Source organism: Anopheles nili, chromosome X, assembly GCF_943737925.1.
Source record: "Anopheles nili chromosome X, idAnoNiliSN_F5_01, whole genome shotgun sequence".
NCBI classification, from domain to species: Eukaryota; Metazoa; Arthropoda; class Insecta; order Diptera; family Culicidae; genus Anopheles; species Anopheles nili.
In genome coordinates, this window is record NC_071293.1 from 1,888,048 (window position 1) to 1,900,258 (window position 12,211).

General features: G+C 52.7%; 1 protein-coding gene across 1 annotated transcript; it reads right to left on the reverse strand.

Annotated features, from left to right (window-relative positions):
- Window positions 1-819: 819 nt before the first annotated feature.
- On the reverse strand, window positions 820-1,389 carry LOC128729105 (protein FAM107B). The gene is made up of 2 exons (XM_053822754.1): window positions 1,179-1,389; window positions 820-1,090 (listed from the first exon to the last, which is right to left on the reverse strand). The coding sequence occupies exons 1-2, from the start codon at window positions 1,316-1,318 to the stop codon at window positions 820-822; spliced, it is 411 nt and encodes a 136-aa protein (XP_053678729.1). The 5' UTR covers window positions 1,319-1,389.
- Window positions 1,390-12,211: the final 10,822 nt, after the last annotated feature.

Below are 12,211 nucleotides of genomic sequence, written 5' to 3' on the forward strand. Positions count from 1 at the left end.
TGCTCGACTGCCAGACTCAGCAGTCCTTCAACTGGGATCGTACCCATCTCCGATCGTACTCATCCAAACTGATATTGTGTGCATTCAACTGAACGGCAAGCTTTGGAAGTTAAAATTAATTCTCCTCATTACGCAACGATCGCCAGATGAAATGCACGAACGAGAGAAGACATGAGGTGAAACGCACGGATAGTAGGAGGACATTAAGAGTTAAAAAACACATAATTACGCAGCCAACAGAGCCATCACTAACTAATCCTATTTAAAGCCTACGGTTGCATCTGCATCTCCTCTTACCACACATTCACACATTCCGCGCACGCACTCTTCGCTTATCACTGGCGTAAAAGATCGTTCAAACGTTCCCACTCATACTACGGTTTCAGTCTAATGGTACAGTGGGTGGAGAAGAAGATGAAGGATGTGGAGGAGGATGAGGAGGAGGATGAACAGGGTGATGGGGGTGGGGGGGTGGAAAGAGAGGAGGGCCGCATACCACTGCCACCCCAAAAAGGTGCCATTTGCTGAAATCACATCGATAAAAGCTACGCGCAAACACCACCCGGTTCTACTTGCTATGGCTGCTACTGCTGCTGCAATCGCCCGCGAAATGTCGGGTGATACTTCTTTTTAAAAATAAGGTGCCTACATAAAGCCTAAAACGAGCACATTACACGTCGCCGGTGAGGAGGGCCCTCGCTTGCGCAGAAGAAAAAAGGAACAAGAAACCACGTAAGCGCAGCCACAAATCGAGAAAGGACAAACGGAACAGAGCTGGAACGTCGACCTAACGTGGTTCTGGCAGGTCTGCGAACCTCATCATTTCGTATCAACCGTAGCCCGCAGCTTAGCGCGTGCATTCAAGTACTCCGGATTAATGGAACCTCCTGGAGGCTCTGCACCAGCTGTTCCACTGCCACCTTTCTGCTGCTCGAGTCGCTGAGCTCGTTGCATAATGACACGTCCCAGCTCGCTGGCGATTGTTTGCTCTGTCTGCTTGGTTAGGTTTTGCGCCGCCAACACCTGACGTTCCTTTTGCTTCTCGAGAGCACGCTGGAGTTCCGTCTTCTGGTTGAGTACGCTCTTCCCACTGAAAGGACCCCGAAAGAGAGAGAGAGAGAGAGAGAGAGAGAGACATGAGCACGTTGATTAGACCTAAAAGAAGTAGTTCAACTTACATCTTCTGGTTGAACATCATCTCCCGGTGCAGGTTCTGACGGTCGATAGACTCGAGCACCGGGTTAACCAGCTTCTTTGGCACTATCAAACCTTGGGCGTCTGTCATGACGCTCTGGTTGGAGTTGATTGGTCGCATCATTCCCGCTCCGGGCGAGCTGCCTGTGATGACTCTATCACCCGACAATGCACGTCGTCTCCTCTGCTGTTGATCTGTATGTGCGTTGTTTCCAGTGATGGCCGCGTTCTCGTCTAGGTGTGTTTCATCTATCACAGCGAAAGAGCAGAGCAGACGTTAGCTGAGACCTTCCAACAAGCGATTTCGAGGAAATGAGAAAACCACGTCAAGAGCGATAAAGCATGTGCGATGAGCGATGAACCGAGCTCTACTGCTGTCACACTAGTATGTACGATCAAGGACATCCAGACTCAAACCTTGCTCGAAGATTCGCATTTTCTCGCGGATGGTTTTTGCCGGCAGGAACTGTGGACGGTACATCCTTGTCGTGAGTAGCAGGTCTGGTCCAGTGACAACGTCTCAAGGTACCCACCCGGGGTTGGCAGACGTTGATAGCCTTCCACCCTGTCAGGAAGCGTCCTAAAATCGGTGTCCAAAAACCCACTTTAACTCGTTTCTACCACGATCCACGTGATCGATTGGGTGTGATCAGCAAAAAGTGTGTCAATAAGTGTGCATTGTGCGGATCGCGTGCTGTGGAGTAGTTGCGTAACTTCCTCACCACCCGGACGCTCGCAAATATGTCCACCGGTCCGTTACGAATATGACCCAGTGTGCCAGAGCACGGATCTGATTATCCTACCGCTACCTAGCTTCCAAGATGCTGCTAGCCATTTCGAGTCTCACAAGCCCTCAAACATCGGCAGCCCTTATCTCACACACCCCGAGCAGACGGCGAAAAGGGCACGTACTTGGTCGCGTACGTGGACAAGTAGCCCGCTCGAATGGCAAGCGTCCCGGCGTGTGGCGTCGTCTCGCCGGCCCATTTTCCCACCTCGATGGGCTACATTTTCGCGCCAGTCCGTGGGCCGGTAATTAGCATGCCATGCGCGCGTTCTGCAGCGGAATGCAACACCGGTTGCATAACTTTGAATCGCTAATTCGCGCACCGGTGCGATAAGCCGGCTGTATTGGGCGTTTGCGATTTCGCAACGTCGCGCGAGTGCGTAACTGATAAAAAAAACACCCTTTTTAACGCGAAACCCAACCGTACCAATAACGGAGCGAAGGCACTAGAGATCCGGACCGGATTAGGGCCGGTTTTGCGAACCCGTTTCCCCGTTTGCTCGATGTGTTACGGCTTCCGAATCGCGACGTTGGCGACGTTCGAGCGGACGGGCTTTTTTTTAATTCACCACCCCACAACCCTCCACCCCTCCTAGCGCGAGGTCAACTCACACACCGTGGAAAGTGCGTACGTGCCACTAAAGGGCCGTTTTATGTGGAGTCCGGCCCGTGAACGACGACGCATTGTGCCCTAGAGGGGCGACCTTGGTTCAAGCCGCAAAACCGCACCACCCAAACGCTCGTTCTAGGCCAACAGGTGTGGGAGAAGGTAGAGAGAGAGAGAGAGAGAGCGAGGGTGGGAAGCCGTACACCATCGAAGCAAAACCTCCTAAGCACGCACACGCTCGCACGTGACAAAAATCCACTTAAGTGGCCCGGTTCAGCGGCCATTATTGTGCACCACACTGTGCCAAATCGTTTCCGCATTTCGGTCGGTCGAGCAATTGTTTGTGGTCATAGCATGGCCTGCCAAGTGAATGCGAACAGTGCGAAGCGGGTTGGCCCACTTGCATACGATTTGGTGGGGTAGATAGGAGAGACATCAAAGCAGCATAAAAAAAAAAACACATACAAAAAACCTCGCACGTGGGGCCTCGCGCAGTGCTCCAGGGTAAGGGTATTCGCGGTTCGTGGGTGAAGGTTCCACGACCCTTGTAGAACTATCCGAAGGGCGGACATCCCAACCCCTCGAGTGGGAATGCAGGAAGTAAGCAAAAAAAAAAAACACCCAGCTCGCCCTCAATGCATCCCAAATAAATCCGCGTGGCGGATGAAGTTCTGAGGCAAATAGCCGCGGTTTACTCAACCCCCTTTCCAACAACACATGTTTCAATTGTATGATTATGTCGATGTTAGAAAACAATCCGTATCCGCCTACCCATTCCACACATCACACGGTTCAGATGGCTCGCATATGGATCAACGCATGGGGTCGACTCTTTGATGTCGCTGCTCGGTGTTGGTTTTTTTTTATTGCCGCTCAAACAAACCGCTTCCAGGTCCAGATGTGGAGCAGAAAATAGCTTCAATGCCAGAGATTCCGGGAGCGAAACGTACGCTTTACGTCACGTTGGGGGAGTTGATCTATTCTTGGATCAAGTCACTGTTCCAACCGGTTCATTGAGGTAGGTTACGTGACGTCCCAGTATCACGTTCAACGCTCTCGAAAGAGCTAAGAAACTCTGGAACATCTGGAAGAGCACTCTCGGATGACCTCAGGAACTCTGGAGGTTCTCGATTCCGTGACGAATTTGCGAATGTAACGTTGAGATGTAATCTGCGAGTGATGGAAGCGATCAAGCGACACGTTGATCCCTCCATAGTTTGTCGTGATTCTGGAAGCCCCTTTGCCACCCACCCCATCCCCCAGGGTGGTCAACATCCCTTCACCATCCCAGCAGCAGCCAGTCTCGGACTCATGTAACACACAGGGGGGATTTTTCCGATTATTCAACAGCGTGCGCGAATAGAAATATTCCGCGTAGAGCCAATTACACGCGATAGCGATAGGGGTGCTTCTCCGTGGTTTCTCCTCCCTCCTCTCCTCTCCTTCTGCATCACCACCTGGTTCCACCCTCTGCCAGCTGGGGTGCACACACGAGCCCAAAATTCGATTAGCTTTTTTTTCTTCTTTACTCCATCTTTCTACCCTCTCGGGGGGTCTGACGATCGGCACCCCAGCGTGAGTCCAGGGGCGAATCACCAGTACGAAGAGTGGTTTGGGCGGGGGGAAGGCAGGGAGATGGCCGGAAAGTTTTCTTTTCCAGCGTTGCTCGGGAAATCAAGGAAGTGGGCGCCAAAAAAAAAGCACGCCGGATCAAAACTGTGGCTCTCGCACCCAACCCCACACAGGCCATATTTGGAACAACGAGAGCCCACAGTTTCGGACCCCACCAACTCCTCACTGCATCCTCCACTTCCCCCAACCCCTTCACAGCTGCCGCCACCACCAGGGTTTCGGGGGGAGGCTTACGTCCGCGGGAAAAACGCCCCGGCCATAACGGACCGTGTGTATCGCATTTCCGACCACCGAGAGAGGCGGGAAAGCGCGCGGTAGGAAAAACTACGCGTACAAGCACACACACACACGCGCGCGCGCGCCGGTGTACGGGTGTTTGGGCGGTTTTCTCTCGAGTGGCAGCTCAAGAGGTCCGACGGATTACATGCACACTGGCCGCAATCGAGCGCGCGCGCTGTAACTGTGTGGGGTGGTGGCGGTTGGGTGTTTGGGGGATGATAGAAGGGTAGGAAAAACATCTCCACCACAAACCGCGAGCGAGTGGGTTGGTCAGCCGCACCAAAATGGCAGAGTCCGAATGGAAAAAGAAACACAAGCTGTTAAATCAAAACAACGCCCCAACTCAGAGTGGGTGGTGGAGCAGGAAGGGGGACAGAGGGTGGATGGGTGGAAGAAAACAATGGAAAGCCACGAACAATAGGGAACGGCCAGTGCCATTCTCCGAGGCTGCTGTGTGTTATCATTTCTTGGAGTGGAATAACCAAAAACCGTCAGATGGTTGACGGAAGATCTGCTCTCAGGAGGGTGGGTGAGTGAGATCTGTCAAAGGGGCTTAGAGGGGGTATAGAGGGAGGTAAGATGGAACACCGTGCCATTCCGGAACCTGCGCCACGGACAACCTCACCTTTGCAGATAACGCAGAGGCCAAATGTGGAACATCGAAAGCAAGACATGCTGTAGACGACGTACCTGTCGTGCCGTGCTGCAGAGGTGGAGCAGGAGTACATGAACGTTGTGGGGGTTGGATACCGCTCTCTCCACCCCCCTTCAACCCTTTTGGGTCTACTAAGTCGACAACCATGCGACAGGTCGCGAAAGTGATGGCGAATGGCGAAGACCAGAAACTACTGGAGGGATACGCAGGAGTCTCGAGAAGCGCGAACGCGATCTTTTGCCAATCCCGCGCCGTGAGAAAGCTCGGTCATCTCCTCACACACACCCACCCCGTTCCCTCCGCCCCCGCCCGCTCCTTCTCCTTGTACTCCTCCTCGAACACCTGGAGGAGCCAGACAAGCCAGAAACAATCGCTCGATGACGGATCGGGCCAATGGTGAACCAATTCTCACGAACGAGGTCAACGGCAGATCAGTCGGGGCCCGTTGTTCCTCCCCCCTCCTACCCTCCCTCCTCACACCCCCCTCCACCATCCCTCCTCGTTCTGACACTGACAGATCGGTGTTGACAGCTGGCGCGACCGGGAGTGTCCCGAATATGACATGCACGCACGTGATTAAACGACCCAATCCTGCGACGTCAGCCAGCTCTCCTTCTTCCAAGGGTGCCGCCCATTTGGAGGGTGGCCTTTGGGAGGGGTTGAAAGGGAGCACCATAAATTATCATCCCCAAGCGAGCCCCACAAGCGACCACCCTATCGCAAAACCCACGCGAAAGGGGTCGAGTTCGCAGCGAAGTGATTTAAAAGATAAGACAAGGCCAGCATGCGACCCCTCCCTTTCGCGTCTGCCAAGGGTTGGCTTTTTTAGCAGCATTAGCTTTCTGTTTGTATTTGCATTTTCCCAACCGATCGGGGAGAAAACGGCGACACGCCAAGAAATCGCCACGCTAACCAATCAACCGGCAACACGAAGGACGGGACGGGACGCAGGGGGGGGGGGGGGGGGGGGAGGTGTGAGGTTGGAGGTGCTTGAGAAGCGAGAGTTACACCACCCAGCCTACCTACTACCTACCCACCCACTCACATGGTCGGTCATGATCAGAAAAGCGAATCGGCCTCCAAATAGTGATGCGCTGTTTCCGAGGCGAATTGTTTTATGATTTATTTATTTATGTTGCATTTTTTGCTCCTCCAATTTCGTAAAGTCGTTTTTTGTGGGGAGAGGAGGTGATGAGGCTAAAGGAGGGTTGCGTTTTTTTTCGTTTCAACACCCTGCTATTGAAGGGATGGGGAGGGGGGACTGGAAGAGGGGGGGAGGGGGGGGTGCAAGAACACCAACAAACGCGGGTGGCCTTCGAGGACGCGGTTGGCCAGTCTCACTGACCGCCCCCCTCCAACCCCCCTCCCACACCCATCCCCATCCCCCAAGAAGCCAGCTGCAGGGTGGTAAAGGCAACGAAACCGGAGGGAAAATCGCAAAAGGTGATCACGAAATTGGTCAGTGGTGTGGCCACTCTCGTTGGGAAAAATGGGCCAAAAGCAAATGGCGAAAGGAAGGGCGCGCGAGAAAGAGACAGAGCGGTCTAATTCGAGCGCGCCGGTGCTGGGCTTGAAGCTCGGTTTTCAAGGCCCCGGGGGGTGGGGGAGGGGGGGGGGGCGGGAGGTTGAAGGGGGTTGTGGTGAGACGGTGGAGGTCGGATACTTTCTCTTCCGACCAAACACCAGAGATGGCCGCCAATCAATCGAATCGGAAGTGTGGAAAAATGTGGTTGCGGCTTTCTGCGGTTTGTGGTTTTGGAAACGCACACCAAAAGGGGGGAGCACCAGGTGGAGGCTGAAGAGGTAGAAGAAGCCTGAAAGAAAAGCGCGGCACCCAACCGTGCGCTGGCCTTCGCTGGCAGAGACCAAAGGAACCGACCCGGCCAAGGTCTAATCGTGGCAATTGATGCAATTAGCAGCCCAATGGCACGTCACCATCATCAGCACGAATCGGTTCGGTTGGATGGGGTTTTCGGGGGTTTTGTCGTGAAGTGCAGCAAGTGCAGGCCACCGGGCGAAGGTTCAGCCTATCCTGCTTAGGGTATTATGACCACTGAGAGCCTTTCTGCATCCGACAGGTCGGTGGAAAATCGATCGGTTGGTTGCGAAAAAACCACCCCATGGATTGGAGAACGTTAGCGCTTGAAATACCTCAAAATTAGACGCTATATTGTGGGGGCACCCTAAGGTCGAAGGGTGGACCTGTTGCTCGTGACGTTTCGATCTCGATTTCACCCGACCGACTCCTTTGGGCAGGTCGACTCAAACCTTTTTCTAAAACTCCTCCACAGACGGACCTGAGATACGTAGGGCTTCCGAGCGTTTTTCCACGACGTCTAATAGCCGGTAGGCAACCATTTTGCGACTAATGGAGCCCACAAATTAGGTGACACTTCGCCTTCTCGGGTGCGGTTTGCGCAATCCTTACCACACAGACACAGGCACACGCGGGTGGACTCGGGAAATTACATTTTGCGCCCTCCACTGCCCCGAAGGGAGACGTCCGGAACGAAAGCGAGAGTACGGTGAGGGGAATGAACGGGGAGGGAGCAAACCTCTCACCCCCCCCCCCTCCTCGAAACCCACACGTAACCGAGGAAAAGTGCGAAGGTTTTCCCGCTTCCCGGACATGCCCAGCAAGCATGTAACCGCGCGCGTGGTTTGCCTCGAATTCTCGAGGGCCGCTTTTACCGCGACATATGCGCGTGTTGGGGAGATGAAAAATGATCTTCCGAGGCTTTTCTTTCCTCGCTTTCGTGGCAATCTTCCACGCCTCGGACAGAGCGAAGCCGGAAGGAAGCGTAGGCACTTTTACTTACAAGCTGGCGCGAATGAAGCCGCTGCAAAAAGCACTGCATCTCTCGCAGCAACACGGCAAGTGAGAGGCGGTGGCTGTTAAACCACACACACACACACACACACACACACACACACGCAAGCGCGTACATAGGCAAATCAGCGAAAGGGAAGCTGCCCAAAGCCGTGGGGCCGTGTCACGAAAAACAATTGGGCAGCGTCTCCGTGATTCCGTAAGCCGCGATGCGTAAGCTGCTGGACCATGCATGCATGGGGCATGCAGACTAACGGTTGGAAAAGGGGGTGAGCGATGAGGGGAGAAGAGGGGTGTCTTACGTCATCCCTCGGTGGTGAGGCGAGGCGAGTGAAACCGCGCGAGATGGTTTTTCCAGCCCCAACGCGCATATATGCTGCACATGTTGCGCACGTGGAAAAACGCGCATCGTTGCTCCAGTTTCCAGCCGTTAAAGTGTCAATCAGAAGAAGCGAAACTCGCGTGTAGGCCGCGTAAAGCATTTCTCGCACCGACCGGCGGCTGCAGTGGTTGCCACAGCCTTTTTTCCCCCCCATTTTTCCTTCATTTTTAACGGCTCTTCTCATTTTTACGACAAATTTCAGAATGCATAACTGTCGCGGCAACGACGAAACATGTGGCCGGTTAAAATGGTGGCAAAAAAGGGCCGCAGGGAAATGGGTGGCGAAGGGTGAAATCAAGCGCCCGAGCACAAAGCTAATCGGTTTTTCGCGCGCGCCATGTGAATTGTGTTGACGGTAGGATTTTTCGGTGGCTCTCGAGACATCGGCTTGCACAACTCCGGCGCACAATTGGAATAATTGCAGGATGTCATAATCGTCGCAATCGGCATTATATTCATGGGTTGCTTGTTTTTCTTCATTTTTTTATTCAACGTTTCTTTTTTTCGTTTTGGGAACCAACCTTCAGCGGGTGAGAAACAAACAAACGCTCCAACGAATGGTGTACTCGGACAGAGCGCATCACAGGTTGGGCTTTTTTTTATAGACAGCTAGGGAATTGCATTGTGCATCGATGCACCAGACACAGATGCAACAGCTCACCGAGACCAAAGCTCAACAGGTTTTCCGAACGGTTCGTCTTCCATCGTTTCCCTTGGCAAGGATGTGCCCTCGATTGACACCCCACGATGAACGGTCGAATGATGATTAGATTCGCTTATTATCATCATCATCTTCATCATCATCACCATCAGCTCTCGGTTTGGCGACCCGTCAGGCCGGTTTCCTGTGGCGCCCTGCGCTCGAGCGAGGTGAAAATGCAATTTTCAATTATAACCAGAACGGAAATTAGTTCCCTTTGGCAAGCGGAAGGACCAGCGAGGTGCCAGACGGACGGAATCCGCGATTCGTCTGCCCCTCACCGTCAACTCCTTCGGTGGGAAAACTGTTCACTAGATTTTCACGCCCAACCTGCCTCGAGGATCAGTTCCGGTGCCGTGGCTGACGAAAGTGCACAACACAACCATCTACGCCCTCAAGATGCCAGACACACTTACCTTCACTTAGTAGAATAACGCGATAGAAAGCGTACGAGATGGCGCCGTTCTTTCGCTTTCCACCCTTCAAACCCGCTGCCTGCTGGTTGTCCTTCGGTTGTGGGGTTTTCTTTTCCAGCTGATAGTTGTTTCGATTGATACGGAAGAGCGAGGGGAGCATATAACGCATTAGCAAAGCAGCTTAAAGGCAAGTACTTAGCAACCAATCGCCTGACGTTTCACAGGTGGCTCTAATGCAACGGCACCATAACCTCGGTGACGTAGAACAGACACCGAAAAAAAAGGCACACAAAATGGGGCCCACCACTTGGGTCAGAGATTTGAACCCGTGACCTTAACCGCTCAAGGACGAACGCGGGTCGATTTCAGCTATGAGAAACCGGCAGGCGCTATGAGAACGAAGCGAGTCCATCTTCCTGCTAGGAGCGGGACAGTAACAATAGAAAGAAGAACAAGAAGGAGTGAAGAACAAAAAATCACCACCAGGAAGGATTCCCACGTACCGGCAGACATGTGTGCGAGAAAGAGAGAGAGAGAGCGAAAGAACATGCGCTTGAGATGAACCCAACCGGGCATGCCAGCATGTGGCACAACAGACACACACACACGCATGGGAGCATGGAAAATCTGATAATCTGACTGAAAAATAGCCCCGCAGCGGTTGAACGTCGAGCAGCGATGGGTTTTATTTTTCCCAAACCCCCGTCGTAGTGTGCGTTCGGCTTTGTTTATCTTCCCGAATAAAGAGAAAAACCAAAACCGTGTAAATGTGGCGATGATGCGATGATGGTGCTCTCGGATGCTGCGCTCTACGGACCGGTTCCAGCTCGACGTACTCTCTCTCTCTCTCTCTCTCTCTTTCTCTCTCGCTCTTGCGTATGGAGTGGAACGCCACGGTTCAAAGTACTCGAACCGAGAGGGGTCTACAGAACGCAGGAGCGAAGGATGCTGGAGCGCGAATGGTCGCATCCCTCGCAGCCCCTTCCCAAAACCGCACCCTGTGGAAGGCTTTTTCCTGCCTTTGTCCAACGGTCGCTTTTGAGCCGTGTGGTTGTTGAGGTCCAGCATCACGCCGTTACGCACACGTGACCGTTGCGCGTGCGTGCGTGCGTGTGCCTCCACGGTTGCATCCGGGAAATGAGGACCGTGTGTGGGGTGAAAAGGGGAGGATGACCGGGAAAACACAAACAAACACTTGCCGAACGGAGTCGGTGAACTGCGAATTGTGTTCGCCGCCGTCATCGCGCTAATCCTGGCATGCGCAAGGACACCCGAGGAGCAAGCCGTGATGCGAAAAACAAAGGAGCAAGCCGGAATTACGCGTTTGCAAAAGCAACCGCGGTTTTGCTTCCGGTAAGGCCTGAGGCCGGTTCGCTACAGAAAGGTTGCTGCATTCATCACAACATGCCTAATCAGCACCTTCCACTAGCAGCAACAACCCCGCGAGAGGCGTCTTTTTGTGGGGGAGATTGTGAAGGGCGGGAGAGGGGGGGGGGGGATGAGAGGATGAGGAGGAGGGATGGAGAAGAGGGCATCGAAGGGCTTGTTTATGTTGGCTCCATCGCCTCCATCCCGTTTTAGTTTTTTTTTGCCTCCGCGACACGAATTCCACAACATCTCGCGCCCTAGAACGGTGGTACGTTGAGAAGGTTGACGTCGGTTGATAGCGAGCGGTGTTATCGCACGTGCAGCGAGAGTGCAGCGCGATAAGCCAAGATTTTAAAGGCCTACGAAGGCAAAATATCACAACCAACGTATCCCTGCATGGGGTACACCGGTCACACCACGCGCTTGTGAACCACCTTACGACCAACAACCAAAAAAAAACACACACTTCACAAAACCTTTTCAAAACTAGCACGAGCTGGAGATTGTGAACTTTCAAAATTAAAGCACGCACGCACCTTTCGAAGGACAGCCGTATTGGGTTTCCGCAACACGATCGTATGAGGGATAACTGCCGGTCAGGATGGAGTGATCGTTTTCCCTGCGCTGCGACGATTCGATCGAAAATCTCGATGTTCAAAGTAGGATATGGCGCTCAATACAGGAAAGGCTACAGACTGAAGGTTCACACATGGATATGCACAAAAGGCCACCACTGTTGGGTTTGTTGTACGAATAAACTCGAGCTGTTGGCCACCTGGCACTTACTAACAAGCACTGAAACAACGTCTTAGTGGTCCACACCGTGGAGACTGCTGAACGACTGAACGACTCCAGCATCGATGCTCGACATCAACTCTCAGCAACGATTTCCTTGCCAACACACACACACTCTCTCTCTCTCTCTCTCTCTCTCTCTCTCGCCAACAACACCGGAGAGTCAGGTTTTGTGGCCTACTCTTCGAGCCAGTGTCAAAACGCATATGCAGCCATGAACTGGACTAGCCTAATCTAACTCTGGAGTCCGGCAACGATATATGTTTGAAATATTAACGCAAACTCGTCATTTTTTTTTGAAGCATCATCTAAAAAAATGCATTGCAGGTAGTTTTTGTTCTTTCAATGCATCAAGGATTGCATTATGCATTAGTGTGTCATTGTGTCATAGGTACTTTTCAAAACGTAAAAACAAGTTTACATAATTAGCATAAAAAATATTATCAAATTCCTCATGGAAAATAGTCCTGCAGCATAATCTAAGCACGCATACAAACGTCCATTCGACGATACACACTGCACGTACATTGACGTCACAAACGTCAGGCATGACGCGTATTTTGATT

Bases quoted from the DNA above. Each gene is read 5' to 3' on its own strand.
- LOC128729105 (XM_053822754.1), bottom strand. From the start codon at position 1,318: ATGATGCGACCAATCAACTCCAACCAGAGCGTCATGACAGACGCCCAA. The intron at 1,091-1,178 runs GTAAGTTGAACT...GGGTCCTTTCAG, and splicing joins ATGATGTTCAACCAGAAGAT to TGGGAAGAGCGTACTCAACC.